This window comes from Oxyura jamaicensis, chromosome 18 (assembly GCF_011077185.1).
Source record: "Oxyura jamaicensis isolate SHBP4307 breed ruddy duck chromosome 18, BPBGC_Ojam_1.0, whole genome shotgun sequence".
NCBI lineage: Eukaryota > Metazoa > Chordata > Aves > Anseriformes > Anatidae > Oxyura > Oxyura jamaicensis.
This window is the reverse complement of record NC_048910.1, coordinates 1,866,358-1,894,099: the sequence shown is the minus strand read 5'-3', so window position 1 is coordinate 1,894,099 and position 27,742 is coordinate 1,866,358. Positions and strand designations below refer to the sequence as shown.

Below are 27,742 nucleotides of genomic sequence, written 5' to 3'. Positions count from 1 at the left end.
TGAGCCACTTCCCCATACGAGGGGAAGTCATGTGAGAGTGGTTTTTCCTGTGAAAGCAGTTTCTGGCCTCCCGGCTGATGCACAACACAGCCAGGACGAGTACAGCTGCCCCTTCCATCAGCCAGAATTACACAACCAGTGACATTTTCTTTTCCACTAATAGAGGGGGGAAGTAAGGGGGGCCCCACCCTCCAAGCGAGCCTGAGCTGCCCACACTAAGCTGTTTGTACCGAGGGAATCTCCAGATTTGTGGTTACGGCACTCCCCACGCACCAGTAGCTATGGCAACTCCACCACTATTTCCTTGAGATCCTTTTGAAGGCCACCAGCGGGTTTGATGCCAAGAGATGAGGCAGCAGAGGGGCAGAACTGGCACTGACATCCTACCAGCTGAGGTCACACACTTGCTTTTCTCTTCGCCTTACCTATGTCTGCATTATTCTTGCTTCTCTGTCCCCTTGAAAATTAGGCTCCAGAAATTATTTGTCTTATTGGATGAAAGCTGTGGTGGGCTAAATACAAGCCAAAAAAAACCCCTCCCGCTTCACGTAGCATCCTGAAACACACTCCCCCCTCCTTTAGTGTAAAAATAAACCCCGACTTACCCTTTGTCAAAGAAGGAAGTATGTCCTGGGTGAGGGTACTTTGCACCATTGCTGTTTATCATGCTGCTGTTAACGTTCCCTGAAATATAGGATTTCCGTGATGCCTGATCCTTTGCAAAATTTCTGCAAGCAGCTAATTTGGATTCTAAGGCCTGTGAAAGGAGGAAAAAAAAAAAAAGATTAAGAGAAAATATTTTGCTGCTCAAGGTCAGGCTTTGACATGACCACAGATCACCGTGATCTGTCATCACCCCAGTGCAATCATCTTTGGCTAAAACTGAACTAAATGGGAACAGAGCTGTCATTTTCTCTGTCATCCATCCACGATTGGAACCCACACAATGAGATGATGATGCTGACTGCCAGGCACATTTTGCTTCCATCAGGGCTAGGATTTTAGAACAGATCAACTCTCATTTAGGTACCAAAAGTAAGAAGGTAACTTGGCAGAAGTTACTGAAACCTCTTGCTTTAAGAACTTGAGTGAGGCTGGCGTAAACTAACCAGAGGACTCAGAGAACCAAAAGCAGACTCGTCAAGTTTTGGGAGTGACCGTACATTTGGAAAATTGGATTTTTTCCCGGGACAATGTCTTCTGCCATTTCTTAATCATTGCCTGAAAAACATGGCTGGTTTCTTAATCTTCCCTGATAATCTTCAGCAGAAGAGGTGCTACTGACACAGCATAAGACAGCAGAAACAAAGGCAGCTAAGCCCATCCTCAGGGTTTCTACCTCATCTCTACAACTTCCAAGCTACCCTGGCAAGATCTTTTCCCCCTGTGCAAGGTAACAGACGTGCCTCATCCACTGACTCCTGGCAGGAAGGAGACCCAAACCCCGAATCTCTCCTTCACGTCAGTACGTTCCCTACCCTGCCATTTATCACAAACCGAGGTTTAACTTGCTAAGACTCTGTCTGGCCCTGCAGAAAATCCTTGCAAGTATTTGCCACATCCACCCTGCATGTGTATGGATTCCTGCACTCACAGGGACATGGAGACAAAATTTCAGCTCAATAGTACACGGGGCTTTGTCAGATCCATGCAGTAAAGACTCCATTAATCACTGACATACTAACAGAAATAAGGGAACACTAACATCTTCTAGAAACCCCTTTAATCTTCCTTAGTGATTATTTATAAAGCTACCTATCTATCTCTTGGTCTCAAACACCTTTCTACTGGAAATATCCAGTGCGATCTGCATCAAGTAATTTGCTGTCTTGCAAGCAAGCAAGCAAGCTGAAGGGAACTTCTTGGAGAGAAAGGGAGTCTGAGGCATGGGATGAGGTATCCTGCGTGTAGCCAGCCCAAAGAAATCCTGAACATCCTATAATTATTACTAAACAAATGCATGAGCTGGAATTTTGCATCACTGGCAGAGCGTGTGTTTAAGAGTAGGCTGGGAAAGAAGCATGCTTATTTGGCATTTCCTGTCCTTGCAGAGTAATCACATGGGATTGTGATTAAGCTCCCTAAATCCCCTGCAGACTCTTACTCACAATGATCCCATTTTAAACATGCCACTCCATAACCCTGATTCCTCCTGTTGCCCTTTCAAACCAGCTTTGAGCTCACTGGCTCCAAATGTAAGCAAAGATGTCATTTTTAGCTCAAACTTCGCTAAAACAACTATCTTGACTGCAGCTATTTCTGTTTTCAGCATTAACCACAAGGGACAGAGGAAAGCCAGCCCTGGAGGCTAGGCACCAAGGCTGCCCATGCTCAAAACACTAACCACTGTGGCACTTAAAACAAGCTTCTCCTAACTCAGAAGTCATGTCTTCATTCAGCTGGAAAGCCTGGCATCCTAAGCAACACCGTAACAGATGTTTAAGCCACTTCTTCCCTGCTTAGAGTTGTAATCCTTTTAAAGGCTCACACATTTCACTTCCCGTTTAACTACACATGGGAACATTTGGCTTTCTCCTGTTTTGTTTTTTCCTTTTCTTACCCAAAGGGCTCTTTTTTATTTTTTATTTCATTTTTCAGCAACACTTGCAGTTCTCCTCAGGCACAAGAAGAAACACTGACAGTCTGATTTCAGCTCACCTGCTGAGACATAAAACAACTATGCAGTGGGCACCCCAAGTCTGAGGTTCAGTTCTGAGTCCTGGTCTTGTTACAGAGAAAGCTGCAGGACCATTTGAAATACGCACAAGTGTCTGATGATGTCTAGCCCCATGTACCAAAACGCTTGAAGATTTTTTTACCCCAAGTATGAATTTCATCAGCAAAGCTGGCATCAGAACTTCAGCAAACCTGCTCTACAAATCAATATGTTTAAAAAATGGGTATTATTTCATACTAACCAATAGGTGTGGATGATTTGGAAGAGACACCTTGGAAACTACAGCATGAACTTAACATGGGCCACAGCCTTCTTTAATTTGCTTACAAGGATGAGAGCTCAGTGGCAGCAGCACAGAACTAGAGACACTTCAGTACAGAGCACTCACCCCCACTTTCCGTAAGAGATCTCCCACAATGTTGAGTGCAGATATTCTAGCTGAAGGAGTGAGAGGGCTGGTACCAAATCCATTTGGAATAGCTGCAAACAAACCCATTTTATTATGTGAGTTGCTATGTGACTTGCTCCTTCACAGTTCAACTTTTTAAATAACTTCAGTATAAAAGGGTAAATCCAAAATCCTACTGCAGGTTCTTCATACAGTTACTCCACGGTAACACAGGCAGCACAATCACTGGCCATGGAAAGAATAAAAAGCTTAATTCCTGTCCACTGCCTCATTTTCCATTAGACCTACAGGCAGAGTTCCTGCACTCCCCATCTGCAAGGCTTCTGCCTGCAATCTATCTAATCCAACCAGAGCTTCCTCTGGAATCTACTCTAATTTAGAAAATAAGTGTCTTAATCCTTGTGATTGTCCAGAGCCTTCCAGATGGGAAGAGGACTGGACTAACACCCCGCTGCCTCACAGAGAAAACAGCACCCCTGAAAGCAACTGTGGTAACAAAGGCAGTCTGACTGTCGCAGTTACTACCCACCATTTATCCACCACTTACCCTGCACTTAAACTGAAATACCAGTCACTGCACTGCTCTGCAACCCCAAACGTGCTCTACTGCAGGCACCTACTGCAGAGCGCAATCCCCACCGCCCCAAGGCAGTAGCTCAGCTTCTGAATCTTTCTCTTCCGTAACATTTGCTCATGATACTCAGTAAGTAGGCCTGATGCTGGCCCACGAATTAAAAATGTAATTTTAAAGTTACATTTCTGTAATGCCCGTTGGATCCACATGTACCACATTTACTTAAATGTGTGGATCACATACCACGTGATCCACATGTTTACTTCAAGTTTACTAACAAGGACCTGGTCTGAAACTATTTTTGACAAGCAGAGCATAATCCCCAACTACTAGGCACAGTTTCTCAGATTTCTACCTTTTGGGGAAGGAAAACTATTTTCTGATCCTTTTCCAACAGGTGTGGCTGGCAAGGAGAGAGACGCCTGGACAGCTGAATCCATCTTTTCACAGTCTAGAGTCGGAGAACTAGGTGCAGACTTTCGGGTGACTTCTTGTTGCCTTTCCCGTACTGCTAGCTCTTGCCTTAAGTCTGAAGTTGGAGGAAGGAAAATACAAAAAGCACACATTATATTAGCAACAGATTTCTCTAACATGTTAGTTGTATTTTGAGAGGGGTAGGGGGAATACTTTGCAACAACCAAACACTAATTCATTGTTGCTGGCTTTCTCCAGCAAAGACGCCCATCTCAGATCAGACACAGCTCACCACCAGCACCTCCCATTACAGCTGGATGTGAAGAGGCAGCAGAGATCCCCCAGCCCACAGAGCTGTGTGGCCCCAGAGGGCACAGCAGGTGACTTGACCTCAGCATTCTTCCCCACTTGTAGTTTGGTTCCATGGAAAGCATGCTTTGAAATACTTAGCTGGTTACAAATGCCTGCTGAACTGCATTCAGCTCCTGCTCAGATAGGAGCTGGGAAAACAGATTAATGACCTAGTCTTGTGTTTCTAATTCCCCATGTTATTTTTCCAGTTAATAATTCACAGGACTGCACACCAGCCAGAGACAGTCAAAGGGCTGTATCCAGTGTTGCTTGACTCCTCGGCAAATGAAAGAGCAGACTGAAGAGGCCAGTAGTCCAAACGAACGAGAAAGAGAATCACTGAATACTCTGAGCTGGAAGTGACCCACAAGGATCATCAAGTCCATTGCACAATACGGCTTTTAAGTTACCCTGATATTTTAGGAAAGATTTTGAGGAAAACAGCACAACTGAAATGAAATCCGATTTGGGTTCCTACAATAGTATTTGTGGCTGTTCAATCAGAAATGTTATATTTGATTTTGATACCATATCTGTTCTTTTAGTGGCTAGCATTCCTGCTTGCTTACATGGGAAAAACATGCAACTTTGCTATTCCAACTAACGCTACAAATTTCCAAAGAACTCATCCAAGACAGAGGACGTCTCATTTGATGATTCTTCCAGTGTTCTAGAAAATAAACCCCTATGTTTTGCTGTTTTCTCCAGTACTATTGCCCTAACCCGAGACTGCAATACATACATATCTTCACAAAATTCTTGATCTCCCTTTTCACATTTACTATAAATAAAACTGTTTTCAATACTGGCTTTCAATCTGTGGGACATGAATTTGCTTCAAAGAGATTCACAAAGAACACCAGCAAAGAAATCCCAGCCTATTGTCAAGTGCATGGCCTTACAGTCAGATTGTAGTCTTCACTGAGGAATTCTTTTAGAGAGCTTCACTTTGGAATGAACGTTGACAAACACTAAACTACTGCAATGGCAGGCCTACGAGCAGATTGTCCCCATCAGAGATGCCGTGTTCCCCAACCATTAAAAAAATAAAATACAAATAAAAAAAGTTTCCCCTGTGCCCTCAATGTGAAACACACCAGGGAATTCCCAACTCTTCATTATAACCCAGAAGACTATCTTGAACATGTCTGATCCTACAGATCTAACCACAGTTTTTACTGGATTATCTTTAATAAGCCAGGTGATTTCCAACAGATTTAGAAAGTACACAGTAAACAGAATTTTTAAAGATAGCTGTGTCATTAATCATGCATTTCCCTGTCATCTCCTGTACTTTCCCTTCCTATACAAGGCACAAAACCACAGACGGTGGGATCTTTTGGAACACAGTTCTCAACTCTATTAGATCTGCAGAACACAGTTTTATTTTCTACTCACTTTGGTTAAAAATCCTGGATGAATCTGATATTAATTCGGCCCTACATTAAGATTTTTTTCCTCTTAGCTACAGTGGACGTACAAAGAATAGAGAATATACTGTTAGTAAGCAAATCCCAATGCTTACATTACAATACCAGTTTGAGTGTCATTATGTGAGCCTTTCTATAAACACGAGCTTTGGTTGCTACATGTCTCTGTTAGCAAGCCAACAATGTACAGAGACAGCAAGACACAGAAGTAATCAAGAAAGCCGTACCTCTCGCTTCATCCTTCAATCTCTGAACAGAAACTAGCAATGATTCCTTGTCATCCAGTTCACTTTCTAAAAACGCATTTCTCTCAATGGCCTGGTTCAGCCTTTGTTCGAAGTCCTCCAATGAAACTATTGTTGCCCTAGAAACAAAATCCAGAATATTAGGTTCTTCGGCTCAACTAACATAAAAGCGTATTCAAAAACATAATAGAGGAAAAATGTTAGCATGGTCTACACTCAAGTTAGTCATCTGAAAGCTATGGAAATGCTTCTCTGAAAGAAATAAAACTCCAGAGAAGCCAGGCAGTGAGATGAAAAGAACGTGATAGCATCTGGCTCTCTGAGATGTACCAAAGAGCTGGAAAAGAGCCATTCTAGCGCACCTCGCTCCATTCTTCCCAAGCCATTCTGCAAAGACATATATTTTATCAGTGAATCACCTCAGGGGGAACAGGCAACAGCCCAGAAAGCAGGGCACTGGGATATTCATTCCATTATTTCAGTGGGACAACTCATATGTGTCAAAAGTTAGTCATGAGGTTAAGAACCTTGTGGAAACAGGGCCTCGGCTCTTAGATGTTTTTGCCAGACAGCCGGAGGCTCATTCCTGGTCCCACTGAATCAATGGCAAAATTCCCATTCAGCAAAACGGAAGCATGATCGACTCCAAAACTGGGTGTTTCTAAGAGCAGCCTGTTCATTTTGTGCACTTATACAGGCCACATTTGTTCCCTACAGTCATTAAGCTGTTATGCAAGGAACAGGAGACTCCTTTGGCCTGTTCAATTTAAAAGGGACTATGTAAAGCACTAGCTTCTCACTTCAAAGGGGCTTTGAGCTACAAGGATCAGAAATACAAGTCACCCAGCTGGTAGTATCAAAACCAGTGCACTGGCCTGGCTTGCTCTGAGCCTGCTTGTACTGCTCAGTTCTCACATGAGCACGAAGCATTTTAGGTTTTGCCACAAGCTTTTCTCGATGTAATATAACACTACCAGCTGACGGAGGTGAACTCCAGGAGTGAAGTCACACTGTAGAAAGAATCAAGCATCATTTTTTTAAACCACGTGTTTTTTTTTTCCCTCTTTAAAGAAATAATAAAGTGATGAAACTGAGAAACAAAGATCTAGTGAATACTTTAAGGAAATCAGAGGACCGTAGCCTTCACCTCTTTGCACGCTCCAAGTCATCGTTGGCCTGTTCCAGCTCCCTCACATACTTATGTAGCTGATCTTTAATGGCCCTTGTCTGGCTCAGGTCATCCTCTAACAACGACACTTGCTTGTAGCTTTGTGCATACTGGTGCTCCAGTTTCTCCTGAAAGAAAGACAAGCAGTGAGATAAACATCAGTAGCATTCACTCCCCAAATTATCAGTGGTAAAACGGGACAAACAAAGTGAAATACTAGCTGCAGTCTGCTGATCTGGGATTGCTGGTAACACCCAACAAAAAGCGTGAAGGCAGAAGGAACATGCTCTGAACATGAAAACTGGACATAGGATAAAACGACAAACACCGCATTGTGCGCCGACTTCTCATCACAACCCAGCTGGCTGTTCAGAGATGCATCCCTGCATCTGTTCCTAACAGCCTGCACTGACAGCTGCTCTGAAGCCTCAAACATCTAGAAAAACAGAGAGAAATCTAACTGCACAGCCTCCCCTTCAGTGCCTCTCTCCCCAGACAATAGCCACACTGTTACCAGAACACATCTGACATCTCCGTTACCAAAAATGAGAGCCACTGAAATCTGTTACGAAACCTCCAGGTCCACAAGCTTATCTTTGAGAGACTGGAAGAATCAAATCCCAAACATGCTCTCATGACCTTTAAGGGCACAGACCGTGTCTTATGGAAAAACTACAGACCTTAAAAAACACATACTGGCCTTAGAGATATAACTGGGCCTGGGTATGTGAACAAGTAATCCCCAAAGCCTTGTTTCTATTAAGTAAGTTTCCCAAACCTTGCCTTCACTAAACTAATCCAAAGTTACCAGAAAAAGTACTTTTGAAGAACCCAAAAGAGGCACGAACTTGTTAACACAGAGGTGTTAATTAAAATGCATCGTCTGCACACACAGATCCTTATGCAATTCCTGTCTCCACAAATACGGCTGTTAAGAATTAGGAAAAATCTCTCAAAGGTGTGCACAAATCACTCATCTTCAGCTTTCTTTAAGGTCTCATAAAACCACGGAGATGTTCTGGCAAAAAAAAAAAAAAAGCAAAGAAAGATGACAACGCAGTGGTCTGACAAAACATACTTGTGTTGTCCGCCCTGTTGCTATGCTGATGTTGCCTGGGCAAATAATAAAGCTACCACTTGGCAAAGCCTAGAGAATTCAAATAAACGAGCACAAACTCAATGACAAGAGTTTAATGATGTGAACAAGAAAAATTCCTCCAGAAGTTTCTCTGGTAGGTTGCTGCCTTATTTGGAGCACATGCTGGAGATCCTCGAGACAGGATCTTAAACAGATGACTCCTTCACTTCATTTGGATATTCAGTGACCAAGAACAGAACAGAACCTAAATGATATCCAAGACATATCTGTAGGAGAGGCAATGACGTTACAGACAAGACCTACCTTTAATGTTTCCACTTCATATTTCAGTCTTTGGTTATCTGCTTGCAAATCCCTATTCCTCTGCTCAGCTTGCACTAGCTGTGCCTCCAACTCAGCTTCTAACTCTCTGCTTCCCTCCTGAAATTCAGCCAGCTCTTCACGAGCTTCCTGGAAGCTGTAAGGAGACAATTTAATCAGTTGAAAATGCAGCATCTCTCAATTTAAAACGAAGTCCATGGCTCATTAAAAACAATCAGCTGAAAAAACACGAGTTTTAAAGTACTTAAGCTTCATCCATGGACCTCTGCAGGGGAAAATGAAAAATGGGGAAATAAAGAAATTACATTAAGCTTAGCTATAAAAGGAAATTCACTCCCTCACATCAAACAAGCAGCTATATTAAATACATGTGCAAATACACCTATATCTAGGCTACTTCCAGGAATCAGGGAACCTGATGAATACTTTGTACTCCCCTAGCTTTCACCCTAGCAGACTTGACTGAGTCACTAAATAAAGCCAGCTTTTAACCTGCTTCTGGTCAAACACTGTAACAGAAGAAGTTACTGTATCTCTGCACTACCTGGAAATTTAAGGTTGCTGAAAAGCATTAGGCTTTGAATCTTCGGGTTACTAAGCACTTTGGAAGGAAGCCAGCACTTACTAACCTTGTACCACTGCAAGGTATTAAATTGCTAAAAGTAGCCACGCCGCATACTTCGCTTATTAATTTTTCATCGTTACCATACATCATAGCTCAGCGCCTAGCAAGCTGCAGAGAAAACTAAGGAAGCTTTAGGAAACTACATACCCATTGGCATCAGAGGGAGACCTTCTGACACCCAACAGCAGCCCAGGAAACTCCCCCATGTGAAGGACAGACCCCTTCACATGCCCGCTCCCATCCCCATTCCCAGGAAAACAAAACAAAACAAAAAAAAAAAAAAACCAAAGCCAAACAAAACAACTTGCACCTTGGGCTCGAGAGCGGTTTCACTTCTATTGCACACAACTAATACTGAACGCAAGAAAAGCTTTCCAAAGAGCTGGGAGCCTCCAGTAATTTTTTGTAACCAAAAGGGGGCCTTGTGCCCCCTTAAAACATGCAGTGGCACAAAAACAGGCTGGACTATGAAGTACAGTGCATTTCAATAAATTGCAGCAGCCACCAAATCTGTCACTTTTTATACCAGTAACTAAACTGCAAGAAGCCCAAGGGACCACTCATGATATCATCAAGCCCAAAGGCAACTACTTGCAATAAAATGTCAAGTTACTACTCAAGGCAGCACTTTAATTACACAAAGATGCATGTGATAGCAGAAGGGGCTCTTGCTCAAACATGCCCCAAACATAGCCTTGAGTTCCTGGCATGGTAGCACTAAGGAACACTCCGCTTCCACAAGGCTGGAAACGTAAAAGCTGGATGTAAAGCTGGAAATCAAGTCAGCTTTTCTAACAAACAACTAATACTCATTTTGGTAAAACCCTGCAGAGAACCAGATTAAGCCACATTCTGATCATCAAGAGCAGTCTGCAAATCTACAACAGTACCTTTGCTTGTACTTCAAGGAGAGCTCTTTCCAATACGCAGTTTCCTCCTTCGGACTTGAAAAAGTTGGGATTTCTTCACTGTCCATGGTCAGTACGTCCTACAGGGCACAAACACAAGCAGGTGCTCAGCATAGGCACTGGCAGACCGCCCCAAAACTGCTGCTGGGTGCTGGGCTTCGTGGCACGGCCCTGCAGTGGCATCCAGGCTTGGCACTGGCCAGCATGACACTAACGATCCCTAATGACCATCACTCGGCAGAGACCTGCCACAACAAGTAATGAAATGGCACCCAGCTTTGGGAAAGGCTTGTGCAGCACCCTGAAATGAGAGCAGAAGCATCGGCTGCGTGCTGTAGCTGTCACTGAAGCATTAGCTAATGCCACGTGCTCATTTAGGACCACTGCTGGTAAGGACATTGAAATTTACAGCTATCACAGTTTCCACTTCCATTTGGAAAATGTTCTTAGAGCTTCTGCCTGCTGCCGCCAGCACCGCGATGCACGCTGCCAGTCCTGTTACGGCAGCAGAGGCACGAAACGAGCGAGCCCAGACGCTCTGAGGTCACCAGCCAGCATGCTGTGGGCATTAAAACTTGATTTACTCTTCCCAGGTTGAGCCCAAGCTAATTTCTGCTTCCATACCAAGGAGGCAGGTAACAACAGCCACCCTGATACTCCCCAGCCACCCCAAGGCAGCTCTCCCCACACCCCAGGCCAGCAGCTCCCGCCTGCCGGGGGTGTCACCGGGCGGGTGACAGCCATGCTGTGCGGTGCAGGAGCAGCCCCCGGGGTGTCACACAGCCACTTCGGAGCTCTCTCCGAGCTCTTACTCAAGGCAGTCATTTCTCTCCCCCCTCTGCAACAGCCAAGATCAAGCTCTGTTATAAATTCCCAGAAAGGAAAGGAATAAGCTGAAACCAACCTCTTCACCATGGCAGAGGCATCAAACAGCGCTGTTCCAAGCTCATGCTGGCGGAGCAACCAGCAATAGCTGACCTACGAGTCCCGGCTTTCCCTCTGTGACAGGCGTCAATAGCCAGTGCTGTCCCTCCAGGCCTGACCGTGTCACCCTGACACGCCGTGCATCGCAGTGACCCACATTTCAGACACCCAGAAGTGGGACAGAACATCCCAGCGCTTTCATCAGAGGGCAGACAGGCTCATTCCCCAGCCCAGTACTTAGCTCACAAAGCGAGGCACAGCCAGCACCGCTGCTCTTCAGCTGGGACCGCAGCTGCCACCACCCAGGGCACGGGACCAAACTCACCCCGCAGGTGCTCAGCACCCCGACTGCCTCCCCGTGCTTCCTGCCCCTCTCAGTGCCATCAGATCCAAGCTGGCCATCATCAGCCAGGTCCCCACGCCGCCCGACACCTGACCGTGTTTCCTCTTCTGCACTGCCCTGAACTGAATAAGGCACCCGTGTGAGGCACCACCAGCCCTCCCGGCGCACGGCTGTCCAGTCCTGCTGTACCTCCAGATGGAAATGGCTTCGGCGTCAGCTGCTGCACCTGTGGGCAAGGCAGTTTAATGGCAATGCAGGAACAAGTGGAGCGCCGTGCAAAGTGCCTGTTTACAGTAGATGAGGAGCCCACGAATCACCTCCCAAGCCGTCAGGGTTTCACAGCCGGGTGCAGCAAGGCGAGCAGACATCTGCTGTGGCTCAGGCACACGTCAGGCAGCTCCTGGGCTGCACACGCAGATTTGGGGGAAGAGGAAGCGATGAGCAGTTTGCCTTGGTTACCGCTGCGTGCTGTCCGTAACACCAGTCCCACATGGATCACGTTGAAACCAGTTCAGTCAAAGTCTCCAGAGCTTCCCCTCGGTCTCTCCAAGCGTGCCAGCTGAGGGCCTAGAGCAGCAAGAAGCCCATTTTCCCCAAAACAACAACAGAGGCGTAGCGCTGAACGCCTCTGAAGCGGGGCTGAACAGGGTCAGCTCCTGGAGCTCTGGAGGAGCCCATCTGAAGAGGTAACCCGCCAGGAAGCCCCACGTCAGTGAAATTCAGGATGTGTTGAGCAGAAAGTTAGCACGAGGAAGCGCCTTGCATCATTTCCTACAAGCGGGCGCCACAAAGCCCAGCACTGCTTCCTGCTGCGAGGGTGGGGAGGGCTGCCCAGGCCCCACACCGCCGCCTGCACGGGTAGAACCTGGGGGTTTGCCACCCCTCGTCCAAGCACCGCTTCCCTGGATCACCAAAGGGAGGAGACTCGCCCTGGGGTACTTCAAAGCCACCAGCACCCCTCTTCCTTCACCTGTGAGGTCTCGGAGAGGGATGGCGCTGACCTTTCCAGGCCTCTCTGCAGCCCCTGGCACATTTTTTAGGCAGTGGCAGCTTGCACCCACCCGTGCTCGGGGCCCTTCCTCGTGCCCAGCTGTCAGCCCTGATTTTTCACCTGCCTCCTGCACCGCAGGAACACCTCCGTCACACACCGACACGCTACGCTCTGACATCCACATCCCGCACGAAGCTGTGCCACTTGCTTTCTCTCATGTGCACGGGGGCCAAGGGCAAGGTAAGAGCACACGCACTACACAAACGCGGCTCAGAACGCTGCTTTGGGCATCAGGAGAGGCAGGCGGCTCCCCCACCTGCCACCACTTCCCTCCCGCCAGCCTTTGCCCATTCCCTGGGCTCATGGCGCAGAAACCCAGGCCTGCAGAAAGCAGCCCCCCGGCGTCACCAGGGCACAAGCCTGAGGCATCTGGCGCGTGGGACAACGTCACCCACGGCGTGCCGAGGGTTGGACAGGGAGAGCTTTGCTGCAGCGCGTCGCCGGCTGTCCCGGCCCGGGGCTTTGTGCGAGGGGCTGAGCCGGAGCACGACAAGCCCTTCCCATTCCCGGGCTCCGTGCAGACGTGGCACTGCCAGAATCGAGCCTTTGACAAAGAACACTGAGGCTTTCAGGACATGGACAAGACAATGAAGCAGCGTCTTCCAGGGAAAACGCGAGCAGGCTTATGCCGATGCCCACTCGGAATTCACGACAACACAGCTCAGCATTCACGCAGCGCCCTGGGAAAACTCGGTTACGCGGGCACAGCTCCAGGTCCGAGCAGCCCTAAAACAAGAGCTGCGTTCAAAGCACTGTGGCTCCTTTCAAGCCCCCAGTACGCAGTCAGCGGGACAGAGTAACTCTCCTCTTAAAATGGAACAGCTTTCCGATGCTGTGATTGCACACACACAAAAAATAAAACCGCAGCTTGTAGGTCATGAACTGCTCTAACTGCATCTTTTTCTTTTTTAAAATGGTACAAACGCAGTTTCCTCACCTCCAGAAGCATGCTGCCAAGTGGGACGCTGCGTCTTTTCTGGCTGCTCAGTATTTTCTGAACCCCACCTACGGCAGAAGGAACTGAACCAACAGGTAGACAGTACTTTCCTCATGTGCATTAACGGACCTTGCATTCAAGGCCAAACCAAAATCTTCGCGGAGCCACCTCTCAGCTGAGCCACTAAAACACAAACACAGCACCTTCAAAAAAGCTTCCCTGGCTCCCCGTGTGACTGGAGGCTGCAGCTAGGGCTTGGATCAAATGTCAGAGCACAACACGATGCTCCACAGCCAGCGCAGTGCTTGGACTCCTCTCCGCCCCTTCCCGCAGCTCAGCTCTCAGGAGGGAGCTCAATGACACTGCTCAGCTCATGGCAAGCTACAGGAGCACATCCAGAGTGATCTGGAGCCTTGCTCAGATGCAGCTGTGATCGCCCAACATTTTCAGGGAGCAATCACCGAGAAGAGGCACAGCACTGCCCCTGAACGCACCAAGCCGCCACGCGAGGCGTCCCACATCCACGCTTTGTTTGCTGACCCACCACCAAAGGTGGCACAACCGCCAAGTGACCTTTGGAACTGAGCAAATACCCCCCTAAAATAGCGCTTGGCAAAGAAATCCTGCCAAGGTCGCATCCGGCCTCCAGCTCCCTGGGCTGCCGGGTGCCTGCCCCTTGGTGCTGGGAAGGGCTCTGCCAGGAACCATCGCTGGGGCCCGGCGGGCAAAGCCAGGTCTTCCCTGTCTTCCCGTCTCAGAAAAACAGAAGAAATCTTGTTTCTGCCATTTCTGGTTGTCAAATCGCAGGAACCAAGAGGTAACCCCCGAGCTGGCAAAACTCTGAATTTGTTTATTTTATCTCAAACCCAATTCTGGACTCAAAGCACGGCTGGGCACCTGAGCACTCCAGCAAAAAATAAATCACAAATTTGTGTTGTCTTTCACTTATTAGAATATGGCAAACAAACAAACAAAAGCCGTGGATTAGGTTTCTCCAGTCAATTTGTGCTTGTTTTTCTCATCCTGAAATAGGAGCTGGAGGCATTTTCATACGCGTGTTGGAAGGCTGCCTGCTTCCATCACGGCTTCGGAAAGCGAACCTCTGTCTTTTCCTGCAGTACTATTTTTGAACTGAATGTTCTCTGGTGAACCACAACAAATGCCTCCTCGCCTCTTACAACAGCAGCATAGGAGCTTTCGGGAGGAAAAAAGAAGTCAGAGAGCACAGCGTCAGCACAGCGCTCCCTCCCCAGCCATAACCATGCCCCCTGCCTTCAAGGCGGGCAGCACGGCAGGCAGGAGAGAACCAAAGTGACCTGCAGGATCCTTGAGCCAGGCTCAGGACAAAGCCTCCGCAACAGCCAGACACCGTACAGTAAAGCCTCCTCATCCCAACAGCCTCTGTGGAATCAGCCTCATTAATGCAATAAGCCCTGTTTTGCATACATGGCAAGGCTTGCACACCTAGCAAACACGATACCTGATGGGGGAGAGAGGGACATCCAACCTCGCCCCCCCAAAAAAAAAGCCAAACCAAACCAACCTTGCCACATTAGCCAGCCCTGTGATGCGAGCAGGGAAACCAGAAGGAAGGCACTAATATGGGAAGCCTCCTTTCAGAAATCCAGCCACAACTACCAGAGGTGGCAGAATTCCCTGTTTCCCACCGTTTCCCTCACACACCTGGCAGTTTAAGACCACCTGCCTCTATCCCAGCAGCACCCAAGCGCCTCCTGCCCAGAAGCAGCAGCCTCATCTGAGAGGTTAAGGCAAATGCAACGAGCCTGTGACAGAAGCCGGCACCCCAGTCCCTTGCACCTCTCCATTATCTCAGCAATTAATGCCAGCCCAATGACGAAATTCCCTGGAAAGGCAGTGGCCAGAGGGCTAAGATGCTTTTTCCCAAACGAGTGACTGGGAAACTTGAAGGGAAGGGCATGCAGCGTGGGTTTCTCCTCAGGTGAGGCAATCCTCTGTAGCCTTTTAAATCCCTCACAATCCAGCGGTGCCAGGGAGGGAAAGCCTTTCTGAAGGCCACCCAGACATGAGTCACAGGCTCACCATAAGCAGGGGGACTCAGGTCCCTTCAGCAAACACTTAACGAGATCAGAGTTTTAAAGAAATCCCCGACCTGTGCTCTGATCAGGGCAGTGAGGCTCAGTGGGCTACACCAGCAGAAGGCCCCTCTGGGGCTACAGTCGTATGGAGGAAACCACGCTTTGATGGGAGCGCCTCGTTCTGCCCCGGGGTGAGCGCGATACAGCCGTGAAAATGCACTTTGCTTGAACACACTTCAGTTTTATCTCGATTACGTTTGTGGGGACACACACATCAAAACACTGCATGGATCTCCTCGTTTAGTCCAAGTTCCCGCACTTCTCAAAAATAACCATAAGAGATTGAAGGAATAAGGAGCACTTTGCTCCCGTGCTTTCTGGTAGCCTAGTGCCAGCCACCTCCAGTGACAACTCTCCTCGTGGCACTAAGGTCACAGCCATCACCAGCCCTATTTTCTCTCTCCACTCACCCTTTCCTTTCTCTTCCCCCCCCCCCCCCCAACACAGGTGTTATCTCACACACCTGCAGCTCCGCATGGTGAGGAAAGGAGGGTTTAACCCCCAGGAGGTGGGGAGGAAGCTAGGTCTGTATGCCTCTGGATATACACCCTCACCTTTGTACTCCTGGTAATGTGCAGGATCAAAGTTTTGCACACCAAAAGGTGGACGCCTGGGCTCTGGCTCCACACACACAACACAAACACAGCCAGGCCAGGTCCAGCTCTGAGAGCGTGACAGAGCCGAGGCAGCCCTGAAGCCAAGACCCCAGCCCAAACCACCCAGCACTCACCCTCACCCGTCACACCCCCTACGACTGCACCTACCTGGCAGCACCAGCCAGCACTGTGCAGCCCCACCGCTGCCGCACCACGTTTAAATACAAACAAAGGCACAGCAAAGCCTCCCAGGTGCTCTTCTGCCCCAAGACGGCTTCTTCCCGGGACGGTTAACAGTAACTAACACAGCACTGACCTTGCCAAGGCCACTTACCCTCCGTAGCATCCAGGAATTTTTATGCCAAGTAAAAATTGCTCGAATATCGGAGGAGCTCTGCCATTTCACTTATTTAACCACCACTTTGAGCTCCACGGGCTCAAGAAAGAGCTCTCTGCCCTCACGGCCAAGCCCTGGCAGCTTCAGCAGGCGCAGCGAAGCCCTGAGTCACCGAGCACAGCCCGGGGAGAACAACGAGGCCGGCTGGGTGGGGGCAGATGTTCGTGGGAAGTCGCTTAACCCCAAGCCCAGCTCCAGCGATGCGTTTTCCCTCGTGTCGACGTGCTCGGCCCTCCTGGCGCGTCTGCCGCGACTCGGCCAAACCCGACAGACCCCGGGGAGGAGGGGCAGGGGTGCCCGCCGTGGGTCGTGTCCGCGCAGGCCGTGCTGGGGGGCAGGGAGGCGAGCTGCGCGCAGTGACTGGAAACCGCCTGACAGACACCGACACCGACATCGCCCCGGGGCGAGGGCCCCGCGGGCAGCGGGGGCCGTTCCCGCCGGGAGAGCGCGGCCACCGGGGACACGGCTCCGTGACGGGGGTGCCCCGGGGCCCGGTGCCCCCAGACCACGGCAGCCCCCGGCAGGCCGAGGTCCTGGGGACCGGCCCCGGGGCCGGGGGACCGCGGAGGGAGCCGCTGCCACCGAGCGGCGGTGGCGCCTTGGGGCCCACAGCCGGGAACGGGGCGCCTCGCCCCCCCCCCCCCCCCCCCCCCCCCACGGCCCGGCGGGGCCCCGGGGCGCCCCCCCGGCTCCCCCTCGCCCCTCGCCCCCCGTCCCCTGTCCCGGCCCGGTCCCGCCGCTCACCGGGGCGCATCGCCCGCTGCAGCCGCCCGGCCTCGGAACCGCCTGATCCGGGCACCACGGGGCGGGGCCACGTTATTACGCGAGGAGAGGGGAGGGGGGCGGGGGCGACTGGGGGCGGGGCTACGAGCGGGGTGGGCGGGGCTGCGATATGAGGGGCGGGGCTTAGAGGGGCGGGGCGTTATGTGGCCACGCCCCCTCGTGCTGGCGGCGCGGGGAGGATTTGCCCAATTCTGCACGTTTCGGGGCAGGAACGGCCGCGGGCACGGCGGGAGCCGGGGCTGGTGCCCGGGGTGTGCTCCTGCACCTGGCTGCTGCAGGCGGTGCGCGCAGCCCCGAGCCCCCCATCGCCCCCCATCGCCCCCCATCGCTCCCCGCCTTCACCGGGGTGCCGCAGTCCCTGAACACCCCCGGGGGCAGGAGGCAGCCCAGCTCCGGGCAGGCTGGGTGCCCACCGCGGAGCTCCGCAGCCGCCTGCAGCCCTGCCCGGAGCCGCCTGGTTGCCCTCCACGCGGGTCTGGAGCAGGCTGGGTGCCCGTCACTCCTTGGAGGTGGTTGGGTGCCCAGCGCTGTGCTCCTCCTTGGGCTGGGTGCCCACCGTTGCACTCTGAGCAGGGTGGGTGCCCGTCCCGGTGCTCTGGATCAGACTGGTTGCCTGGCATGGCCTGGAGAGGGCTGAGTCAGTGCTTGCTGCAGCAGGCTGGGTGCCTGCCATCACGTTCTGGAGCAGGCTGGGTGCCCGCAGTGCTCTGCAGCAGGCTGGGTGCCACCATTTTGCTCTCAGCAGGTTGGGTGCCCATCTCTTCTCACAGTGCTGCCAACACCACCCGTTCGCACCATGCCCCCCCTCAGTGCACTTTTCCTGACTCCCCAAATCCGCCGTCACCCCCCGCCTCCTCCCAGCCCTGCGCCTGCCAGCAAAGCCACAGCGCCAGGGGCTGCTTCCCAAGACGCCCACCGTGCCTGCCTGGTTAACAGCGATTTTTAAGTCAATGTTTGCTTTGAGGTGCCTCCCGGCTGCACCCCATTGTAAGCCGGAGCAGTTCCCAGGCGCTGGCCCAGGGGCTGGGCGTTTTCGGCCGCACAAAGGAGCAGTCACTTAGCATTAGGGGCTGCACAATGCGGCCGTGTCTGCCGCCGCCCCAGCCAGATCTGTGTTTCGCCAGCAAAAGCCCCTCAGCTGAAAGGCGGCCGAGAGAAAAGGGAGGCGAGAGACGTGATGTGCTGGAGTAAAGGCGGCCTCTCATGGGGGGGCAGGAGCCACGGCTGCCCCACGGTCCAGGCGTGGGGATGCCAGTGATGTCCCATGGGGGCAGCCCATGTGGGGAGGTCATTCTGGTGGTGGGTGAGCAGGGGGACACAGCACAGGGCGGGGTGTAGGTCTGCAAGGGTTAGGGCACAGCTCAGGGAGCGCCATGGGTGGGGGCAGCCCCAGATGCAGGGGGCACAGGGTGGGTGCAGGCCCCCAGCGGTTGTTTGTGTGCTGGGTGGGTCTGGAGCAGGTTGGAGCCCATCAGGCTCTGAAGCAAGTTGGGTGTCCCCCGTTTGTCTCCAGAGCAGGTTGGGTGCCCGTCCTTGAGCCCTGGGGCAATTTGGGTGCCTGCACTGAGCGCTGGGGCAGGCCGGAGGCCCACTGTTTTCCAAGGGTGGTTGGGCACAACGCGTCTTTTAAGAGCTACCACGCTTTTACTCCCGGGCATTCCCTCTGAGACACTGTCAAAGGCACAAGTAGCGCCAGGGGCTGGGTTTGGGGAGGAGCAGCTTGTCCAGACAGGAGCATCGGGGCTAGGGGGCAGAGGGGCCAAGGGGGCAGAGCTGGGAGCAGCCCATAGCAGGGACAGGCCCCCAGAGGGGCACACGGGGCTGTCACCATGTCCCCCACATCCCCTGCGCCTCCATGCTACCACCAGCACCTATTTCCCACTGTAAGGAATTTCCCATTCCTTATAGAGCCAAAGCAGGCAGGCTCTGGGGTCTGCAGAGCCTTAGGGCGAAGGAGGCTTTGGGAGAAGGAGAAGCCAGGACGGGGTGCCTGCCCTGGGCTGTGCTGGGTGGCACCAGCGAAACGTGCTTGTGGCTGTGGAGCTGTGAGCTCCATGGGGATGTGGGCTGCGAACCAGCAGCTCGTGGTACCCAGAGCCCTGGGGAGCTCTGTGGTCGTCCCCATCCAAACGCCACACCAAGAGCTGCGGCAGTGTTTCAGCCTCGTAACCCGGTGAGTTGAATCACGGCCATCTGAAGCCATCAGCAGATGGATCTGGGCAGCGGGCTGGCAGGAGGTGGCTCTGGTGGGGATGGGGCGGCGCACCCCCAGCAGGGGCAGCGAGGAGGCAGGGACAGGGAGGGATGGGCTGGGGAAGGGACCAGGGATGGGGCCGGGAGGGACGTGGCAGGATATGCAGGGAGGGATGGGGCTGGGGGGGCTGCAGGGAGCGCAGGTCGATACAGGAGGGTGGTGTCAGAGATGCCTGGCATCTAGGAGGGCTTTAGGGTTCCCCAGGTGATGGCTCTGGGGGAATGTGGCAGTGCAACAGCTCTGGGAGGGAGGCTGCAGGGACAACAGCCCAGGCAGAGCCCTTGGTGCCCCTCCAGCAAGGTTTTGTCATCGGGGCAGCTGTCACAGGGCTCGGTGCTGGCATCTCCCCGGCAGCAGCTCGCTCAGCACGGCCGTGCCCAGCACCCTGCAGGGTGCTGCAGCCACACACCGGGCAAAGCACCCCCATGCTCCACAGGTCGGCCAGGGCAAAGGGCTGGTGCTAACGAGGGTTTTCTTGCTGCACAAAAGCAGAGACACTTAATTTATCTTCCCTTTACTCAAAGCCTCCCCGTCCTGAGCTAGTTGTATACATGCACAAAGAAGCTTTTTTCGTTAAAAGCTGCTATTTTTACTGGCTAATCTCAGTGCTGCCTTTGGTGCCTTGGCAATATTTGCCCAATAGTTTCTTTTGACAGACTTTGCCAGCAGTGCCTGAAATAAGCTGTTCACAGCTCTGCCGGCCCACCGAACACAGAGCTGCCCCCCAGTGCTGACTTTTTTGATTATCGCCCTGCTGCTCGCTGGGTGCAGGGGTTGCCCCTTGGGCACCCCACATCGGCTGGCACCCATCTTCCTGGGGGTCCCTGGCTGGGAACGGTCCAGGAGATGCGGGAGATGCTCCAGAGCCCAGCCTTGGCAAGGGGCGCTCGGGTCACCCTTCCCTTGCTGGGCACCTTGTTTCGGGTGCATAAACCCAGGCACAGCAGGGTTGGGAGGATGCCCTTTGAGCCGAGCATCGCATCTCGGCAGCCCCCCGGTGGGCAGGCTGCCAGGCAGCCCTGGTTGGCAGAGCAGCTCTGCACGCACACGCTCCGTTTGCAGCACTGTGTGGCCATAAACCCCAGGAAAAAAATTGTTAAAGTAACCCAGATGGTGAGCACCGCCATAAGTGAGTATCGAATGCTCCTTTTATTGAGCCCGTTTTTCCTTGTGCTGCTCCGAGACGTGTGTTGCAGCAGGAGCTGGAGGCTGACCTGCTCTGGCTCCTGTTAAACTGCCCCGCTGCTCCCCCAGCCCTCCAGGAGCTGGGGCTTGGGGGAAAATAGCAAACTGCAGCAGTCTGGCAGCCAAAAATGCAGAGAATAACTCATTTTGGTACAGGACCTCAAAACGCAAACCCCAGCAGCCTGTTCTGCTAACATTGCATGGTTTCTGTGCCTTGTCCTCCAAAATACGGCTCAAAGGAGCTGCCAGCAAAAAGGGGCGAGCACCTGAGCCGGGGTGTCCCCAGCCCCTTGTCACCTCGCCTGGCTCTCCGAGCACACTTGCTGCTACCTGTGCCAGCAGCCGGAGTGCAAGGGATGAGGATTCAAACCCCAGTTGCATCCCCGACTCCCGCAGCAGCCCCATTGAAGCCTCCCACACCAGAAGCAAGGAGAAAATCCATCTTTGCTGGCCACGCTGTACCAGAGGATTTGAACACAGGTTCAGCATGCTGCTCCCCACCCTGGCCCTGTTCCCAGGAAGGATTTGCGCATCCTTAGACTTGCAGGACGCCTTCAAGGAGCCCCTGGAGACCACAGTTGCCCTCCCAGGTTTGAAAAAACCCTGCGTGCCAAGGGGCTGTGTGGCTGTGCGTGGGCCGGGTGGGACAAGAGCCGATGTTCAGTGTCAGAGCAGGGCTCTGAGGGATTACACCCAGCTCAGGGCAGGCCGGGGCTGTGATGCCCAGGGGTACCACAGGTAAAAAGGAAAAAAAGGAAAGCAAAAAGGTAAAAGGGAAAGCAAAGCAGGCAGCACCTGCTCAGCAGATCCTCACCCTGGTGGGAAAATAAGAATCAGAGAGGGGCTCGGGGAGGCCCCAGCTCTTCCTCGGTGCTGAGAAGCATTTCTCCAAACGGCCAGACCCAGCTCTCCCGCTGCAGGAGGATGCTCACGTCCCACCCGCCCGGGGGGCAGCACCGCAGCGGTGGCACCGCCGGCTCCGGACCCCGCCGCTCCGGCGCTGCGGGCTCGGGGCTGCTCCGCACACCCGGGGCTGGGTTTTGGGGGGCAGCCAAAGCACATCCGAGAGCACCACCTCCTGGGCGAGGCACAGAGCTCCCGGGAGGAAGGGCTCCTGCTGCTGCTTCTGGGGCCTCGGGCGTGCTCCCCTGAGCCTCTCCTCAGGCTGGGGACATCTCCGCAGGCTAAAATCAAACGCAGGTTTGCTTCTCCCCTCTCACCCTCAGCTCCTCCTCACCAGTGCCAACCACCCGCTGTGCCTGGGAAGCGGTGGGAGGAGGAGGGGCTGAGCAGAACCTCCTGTAAAGCCTCAGATCTGCAGGTAGAGATCTGAACATGAAATACAAACCATAGTAAGATGTCAAGTAAAACTTCCCAAATTGGCTGCCAATTACAGGCGTGGGCACGATTCCTCCTTCCCGAACTGAAGACTTCACCTGGCTGAGTGGCAAAGCTCCCTGTGTGCATCTTGCCACCAAGAATAAATTGGGATTTTTCTCACTGGGATCCTGGCTCCGGCTGAGTAAATGGACAGGGACAGATCTGGGCTCATGGGAGACTTCCCTGTATCATCAGTTAGAAGCTGCAGCATGGACTTGACATGGAAATGCTGAGACCTATGGCATCAAACTCACACAGAGATCAATCTTCTGTCTTTAAGTGTGCTTTGAAGATAAGCAGTTTTATGTGGCTATATGTAATAGCTGTGTGCCTCCCGTCTGCCTGGTGGCTTGGAGGAGGGAGTCTGGGTGATGCTGGGGAAGATTTGCAGCATCCTTTCCTTGCAAAAAGCTGCAAAGATCTGCCCCAGATCTGTCACCGTTGCAGGGAGGGGATGCCGGCCACCCCAACCCTGCATCCAGGGCTGTGTCCCCTCCTGGGTCAGCAACGTCCGTCTGCGGGAAGCCGCTGGTCCTGGGCAGAGCAGCTCTGGCTGTGGTCATGGGCCAGGAGCTGAGCCTGGAGCCACCTCCTCACCTGGAAAAGGGATCCTGGACCTGGCTTTGTCCCTGAACCTGGCCTCTTGTCTGTCAGGCACCATCAGACCTAACCCTGTCACCCAGCAGAGACGTGGCTGTGCGTGGAAGTGGGGCAAAGGCACCGGGAACGGCCTTGACCGGGAGAGGACGAAACTGCTGACAAAGCCAGGGCCGCGAAACACCAAAATCCCTTTGATTTCAGCGAGGCCAAAGCTGCCGAGGGAGGCAGACTTGTTTTTCCAGTGCCTATGTATAGTGCCGTGAGCTCATCGTTTCCGACGGCGGAGAGTATCCGAACTATGGGAAGCAGGACTTCCCACCCCACCGCGGTGCCAGCCGGGAAGCTGCAGGTGGGGGCAGCGTGGCTGCCCCGCGTCCACGGGCATTGCCCCGGTCACTTCTCCCCCTGCAGCGCCCCGGTGGGTGCGAACAGCCCCAGGGAGAGCAGGAGGGACAGGGGTGCGCACCCCAGAGGTGCCTGTGGGACCCCTGCCCTGGCTCAGTCTGGAGAGCTTTCAGCCTCCACCAGCGTGAGAAATTTGGGGCTATGAGGGGAGCGGCTCTGTCCCCGACCTGTGCAGCGGAGCAGATGGGGATGATGTGCTCCGGCTCTCCCTACAGCTTGCGATGGGATTTCATGGCACAAGAGGTCCCCTGGGCATGACCCCCACCAGAGGTACCCTCTGCAGAGGCTAGATGCATTTTGGCAGCTGTCCCATGGCACAGCATGGTACGGTGAGGCTGCACCCTCCCTTTTGCTTCCAGAAACCAGCCCCGTGTTGTAACCACTGCGCCCACGGTGACTGATACTGCTGCCCACGCCTGCCACCCGCTGCCCTGCCAGGGCGTGAAACCATCCCTGCTCCCATTGCAGGACTGGGGATCCATCAATGGGTTTTTGGGTGCCAGGGGTGCATTAATGTGCTCATCCACCCCTTTTCTGCTTGTCCCATAGCTCCTGGTGAGCCTTGGGCACCTTTCTGAGGTTGGAGGGGTGCAGGACCAGGGATGGCTGTGCAGAGCCTCTCTGCCCCCAGGCAGGACCCCTGCTTGTTGTCCAGGTTTCTCCTGAACGATGGTGGAGCCTGCAGGTCCCCAGGGTGTTCAGGTCCCTTGAAGGCAGGTTGGCCACCCCATGGCCACTGCCTGGGCTAGGGAGGCTGGGAAGAATTGAGGTGGTGGCAGGAACCATCCACCCTGCAAACAGTTTCTGGGAGGCTTTGGAGGCAAGATGCCTCTTGGCTCCTTGCCTGGGGGTCAGGTGGAGAACAACAGCACCCCAGGACAAGGGGCAGGGCCACAGGAAACCTCTCTGTGGGTTTCCAGCTCTCATGTGGCCAAGCTGTGACTCACAGATGAATGCAGGGGTCCCACCTGCCCCAAATCTGCAGCAGCTGAAGCTGGAAACCGCCAGGCAGGCGTGAGGTGCCAGTGGCTCTAGTGCCTGCCCTGCTGTGAGCTTTTGGGGCTGCCCCCAGCCACGCTGGGGTTTGGGTGAGCAGCCAGCGATGCGGTTGGGGACCAGCACCCCCTCCGCCCCCTGTTCCAGCAGGGTTTGATCGCATTACACAAAGACATGCAGGCAGGACCGTGCCGCCCATCCCTGCCTCCGACACCTGACGCCGGCTCCTCACCCACTCCCTGGCAAAGATCAGGGCTTAAAAACCTGAACGAGTTCCTCCGCATTCACTCCCCGGGAGCTGCCCTGTCCCTGCTCCTGCTTTTACGCAACGTGCCCGCATGAAACACGCGGCCACCACCTCCGTGTTATATAGGCGTCCCGCTCCCCGTCCCGGCTGCTGCTCGGCGCTGGGGACAGTGGTGCAGTGCATGGAGAAGACCCTGCCCAGGTGCCCTGCAGCAGGTAGGGGGGCTCCGGGGCACAGGGTGAGGGTCTCCTGTGGTTCTTTAGGGAGCATCAAGTCCCTCAATCAGAGAGGAGTTGGGGCTTCCTCAGCTTGAGCAGGGAGGGGATGGCTTTGTGTGTCTGCGTGGCCATCCTGGTGCCGGGGGTGGCTGCTGGGCTCCGAGAGGGGCTGCAATGCCCACCTCTCCTGCAGCAGGGGGGGGTGACAAAAGCTCCAGACACGTCTGTGAGGACATCCATGGGTGTGCTTAGGCTTGCAAAAGGAGGTACAGATTGTTTTGGGTCCGAAAACACTGTGGAGGCTGGAAAGTTGCCTGCTTTATGGAGCTCCAGCTGCTGAACCAGTCTAGGAGAAGGGAGCTGAGCATCCACCCTTCACCTTTTCTCCTTCACCTTTTTTCCCCCTCCCTCCCCTGACCCCATGCTCCCTGCCCTCGGAAGCACATGGGTTTCCTTCAGACCCAATCCATGCAGGGGGCTCAGGACCGAGGTGGCCCCGCGCTCCCCGGTGCCCGAGGCCAGGGCAGGGGCCAGGTGAGGTGTCGGGGCCGGGCTGTGCCCTGCCTGCTCTGACTAACAGCAGACGCCACTCTCGGTGCTTGCAGCCCGCACCGTGCTCCAGCGGTGGCCCGGCCACCAGGCTGGGACGTCCTTGGAGGGAGCCTGGTGCTGGGCCCACTGCCTGCCAGGGATGCCACGCTCCCTCTTCACCCCCCTGCCCCACCTGCCCGTCCTCCCAGCTCCTCCATGTCCCTTGGAGCATCTCCTTTCCTCGGTAGATTTTTCTGTGGTCTTCGCACCTCTCACAGCTCTAGAGCTGACAGTGGAGCACAGAGGCACCGAGCCTGCTTTTCCTGCCGCAGGGTGCCGGTGGGTGCAGCCCCATCCAGGGGCTCGCACCTTTTCCCATGGAGTTTTGCAACTGGGGCTTGTTGCTCCTGGTGGCTCCAGAGCTGAGGTCCTCCCATCATCCCTCTCCTGCACCAAGTTCCAAACAAAGGGGTTTAATACCCCTAAAAATGCCCTGCCTCATGGGGACCATGCCTCGTGGCCACCCACACATCTGTGAGAGGGCAAGGGCAAGAGAGCAGGGAGGAGGAGAGGTGGAGGAGAGATAGAGCATGCCAACCATCGCGCCCCAGACCTTATTAACCTTATCAACCCCCTGCATCCTTCCTCACAGCTGGGGAGCGCCCGGGGCCCAGCAGGGATGTCGGAGACCTCGTCCAGCAAGGAGGCTCCCCCAGCCGAGTGCCCAGTCTGCTACGAGAAGTTCCAGCTGCTGGAGCACACGCACCGCAGGCTCAGCTGCGGGCACACCTTCTGCCATGACTGCCTGGTGAAGTGCCTGCTCTCTGCCAAGCTGGACGGCCAGGTGCCGAGCAGCATCATCTGCCCCGTCTGCCGCTATGTGACTTTCCTCAGCAAGAAGAAAGCTCTTTGGCCGAGCAACCTGCTGTCGCTGGAAATGCCCCTGTCACCTTCCTCCTTGTCCCAGCTGGCCAAACTGGAGCCCTGCAACACCTTGGTGGTGCCCAGCCACTTTGTGATGCCGGTGCAGAGCTTTGACCGGTGCCGCGGCACGGGGAGCAGCCCCGGGGACTCGCAGGGAGAGCTGGCACGGGAAGCCCACATCTTCATCATCAGCAGCCACGGGATGCCGCTGGTGGACTCGGACTGCTCCTCCCTGGGGAGGAGAAGCCTAGCCGAAACACGCAGCACGGTGTCCTCCAGCTCAGCCCTGGGTGTGAAGTGCTGTCAGTCACCCATCGCCCTGGCCGTCCTCCTCATCCTGACCGTGGCCATGCTGGCGGCCGTGCTCCCTTGGCTGCTGCTGGTGAAGAGGGACTCGTAGCGGGGACGGTACTGGCTCAGGTTCCCTGGTTCGGGACCCTGCTGCTGCAGGGCTGCCACCGATGCCGGGGCCGGAGCCTCCTGGAAAACCTCCCTGGAGGGAGCCCAGAAGCAGCTCCAGGGGAAGCTCTTTCATCTGGCCAGGGACTTCTGGGTGTTTCTGAAGATCTCTGGGTGCTCACATGCTGGATTTTTTGCCTTTTGGTTAAAGCATGGCTTCTCAAGCCCTGCTATTGGGTTTCTCTGGCATTTTAATGGCAAGAAGGGGCATGAAGGGACCCAGCTCGCTGCCCACACAGTCCCAGCCGTGCCCTCCCTCAGCCCTGCTCTCAGGTCCCCAGGGTGGGGGCTGTGCTCCTGCTGCCACCGTGTCCCTTCTGCTCTGGGCATGCAGGGACAGGCAGCAGGGCAGGGGGTGAAGCCAGGTCTAGGCTGTGCCAGGGGCAGGTTTGGGAATCCCACCCTGCTCCCCGTGGTGTGGGCATCTGGGATGTGCAGCTGAGATTTGGGAATTTCTGTGCCCTGTCTAAAGGAAGGGCGAGCAGGGGCTGCTGGTCACCCCCTGCCAGAGCTGCCAGCGGTGACGGGGACTTTCTCCTGCCACACTCCCCCCGTGGCTGGGCACCCCAGTACTGCCTCTGCACCCTCACCACCACCTTTGTCCTCCTGACCCAGTGCCCAGCCCCGTGGGTGCTGCTGGTCTCACTCGTTCTGGAATGCGCCCCAAGGACCTCGGTGCTTTCGGACTGCCTGACCCATATGGCGCAGGAGCAGGATGTCCCTCGCTGTCACCCGCAGGAGGTGGCGGCAGGCAGGAGGGTGGCACATGGTCCCCGTGCTCCCTCAGTGAGATTCCCACTGCCTGGCTGGGCATCAGGTGGCCAGAGTGCCACCGAGACAGCTTTGGGATCATCCAGGACATTTCAGGGGGACAAATAAAACTGACCTGGGGCTGGGAATGCTGCTTGATGGGGAAGGATCAAGGCAGCCCGTGGCCCACCTCTGGGCAGAACCAGGACATCACTCACCCACCCCTGTGCCTCAGTTTCTCCACCTGCGCGCTGACCCCCGCACAAAGCACTGGGAGATCACCCGAGGAAAAAGTGCTTCAGACACCGCTCTGGAATGGAAATCCTATTTCATAACAAATAATTACCTGACAGTGACGCGCCCATGCCTCATCATTTAATAATTACCCTTGTTATGACGCCATGTGTCAGGGGAATGACTGGAG

The 27,742-nt window shown here is 54.0% G+C and overlaps 2 protein-coding genes across 6 annotated transcripts in view; one reads left to right on the top strand and one right to left on the bottom strand.

Annotated features, from left to right (window-relative positions):
- Positions 1-17,383, bottom strand: part of NDEL1 (nudE neurodevelopment protein 1 like 1) — a 24,650-nt gene extending 7,267 nt beyond the window's left edge. For 3 of the 4 annotated variants that reach the window (XM_035342589.1, XM_035342591.1, XM_035342590.1), the window contains exons 1-7: positions 10,204-10,301; positions 8,671-8,824; positions 7,248-7,396; positions 6,083-6,219; positions 4,016-4,189; positions 3,066-3,157; positions 606-757 (exon numbers count right to left, since the gene is read on the bottom strand). In XM_035342589.1, coding sequence (XP_035198480.1) covers positions 606-757; positions 3,066-3,157; positions 4,016-4,189; positions 6,083-6,219; positions 7,248-7,396; positions 8,671-8,824; positions 10,204-10,289 — 944 coding nt within the window. In that variant the 5' untranslated portion in view covers positions 10,290-10,301. Of the gene's footprint in view, positions 1-605; positions 758-3,065; positions 3,158-4,015; positions 4,190-6,082; positions 6,220-7,247; positions 7,397-8,670; positions 8,825-10,203; positions 10,302-17,330 lie in introns of those variants that run through there. The other variant, XR_004755199.1, reaches the window with a different exon arrangement.
- On the top strand, positions 15,153-27,742 carry RNF222 (ring finger protein 222). 2 transcript variants are annotated; one of them, XM_035342594.1, is made up of 2 exons: positions 15,153-15,436; positions 25,838-27,742. In XM_035342594.1, exon 2 carries the CDS (start codon positions 25,865-25,867, stop codon positions 26,507-26,509), a length of 645 nt encoding a protein of 214 aa, XP_035198485.1. In that variant the 5' UTR covers positions 15,153-15,436; positions 25,838-25,864; the 3' UTR covers positions 26,510-27,742. The 2 variants fall into 2 exon arrangements, with proteins under 2 accessions (XP_035198485.1, XP_035198484.1); XM_035342593.1 differs by lacking the exon at positions 15,153-15,436 and adding an exon at positions 21,822-24,651.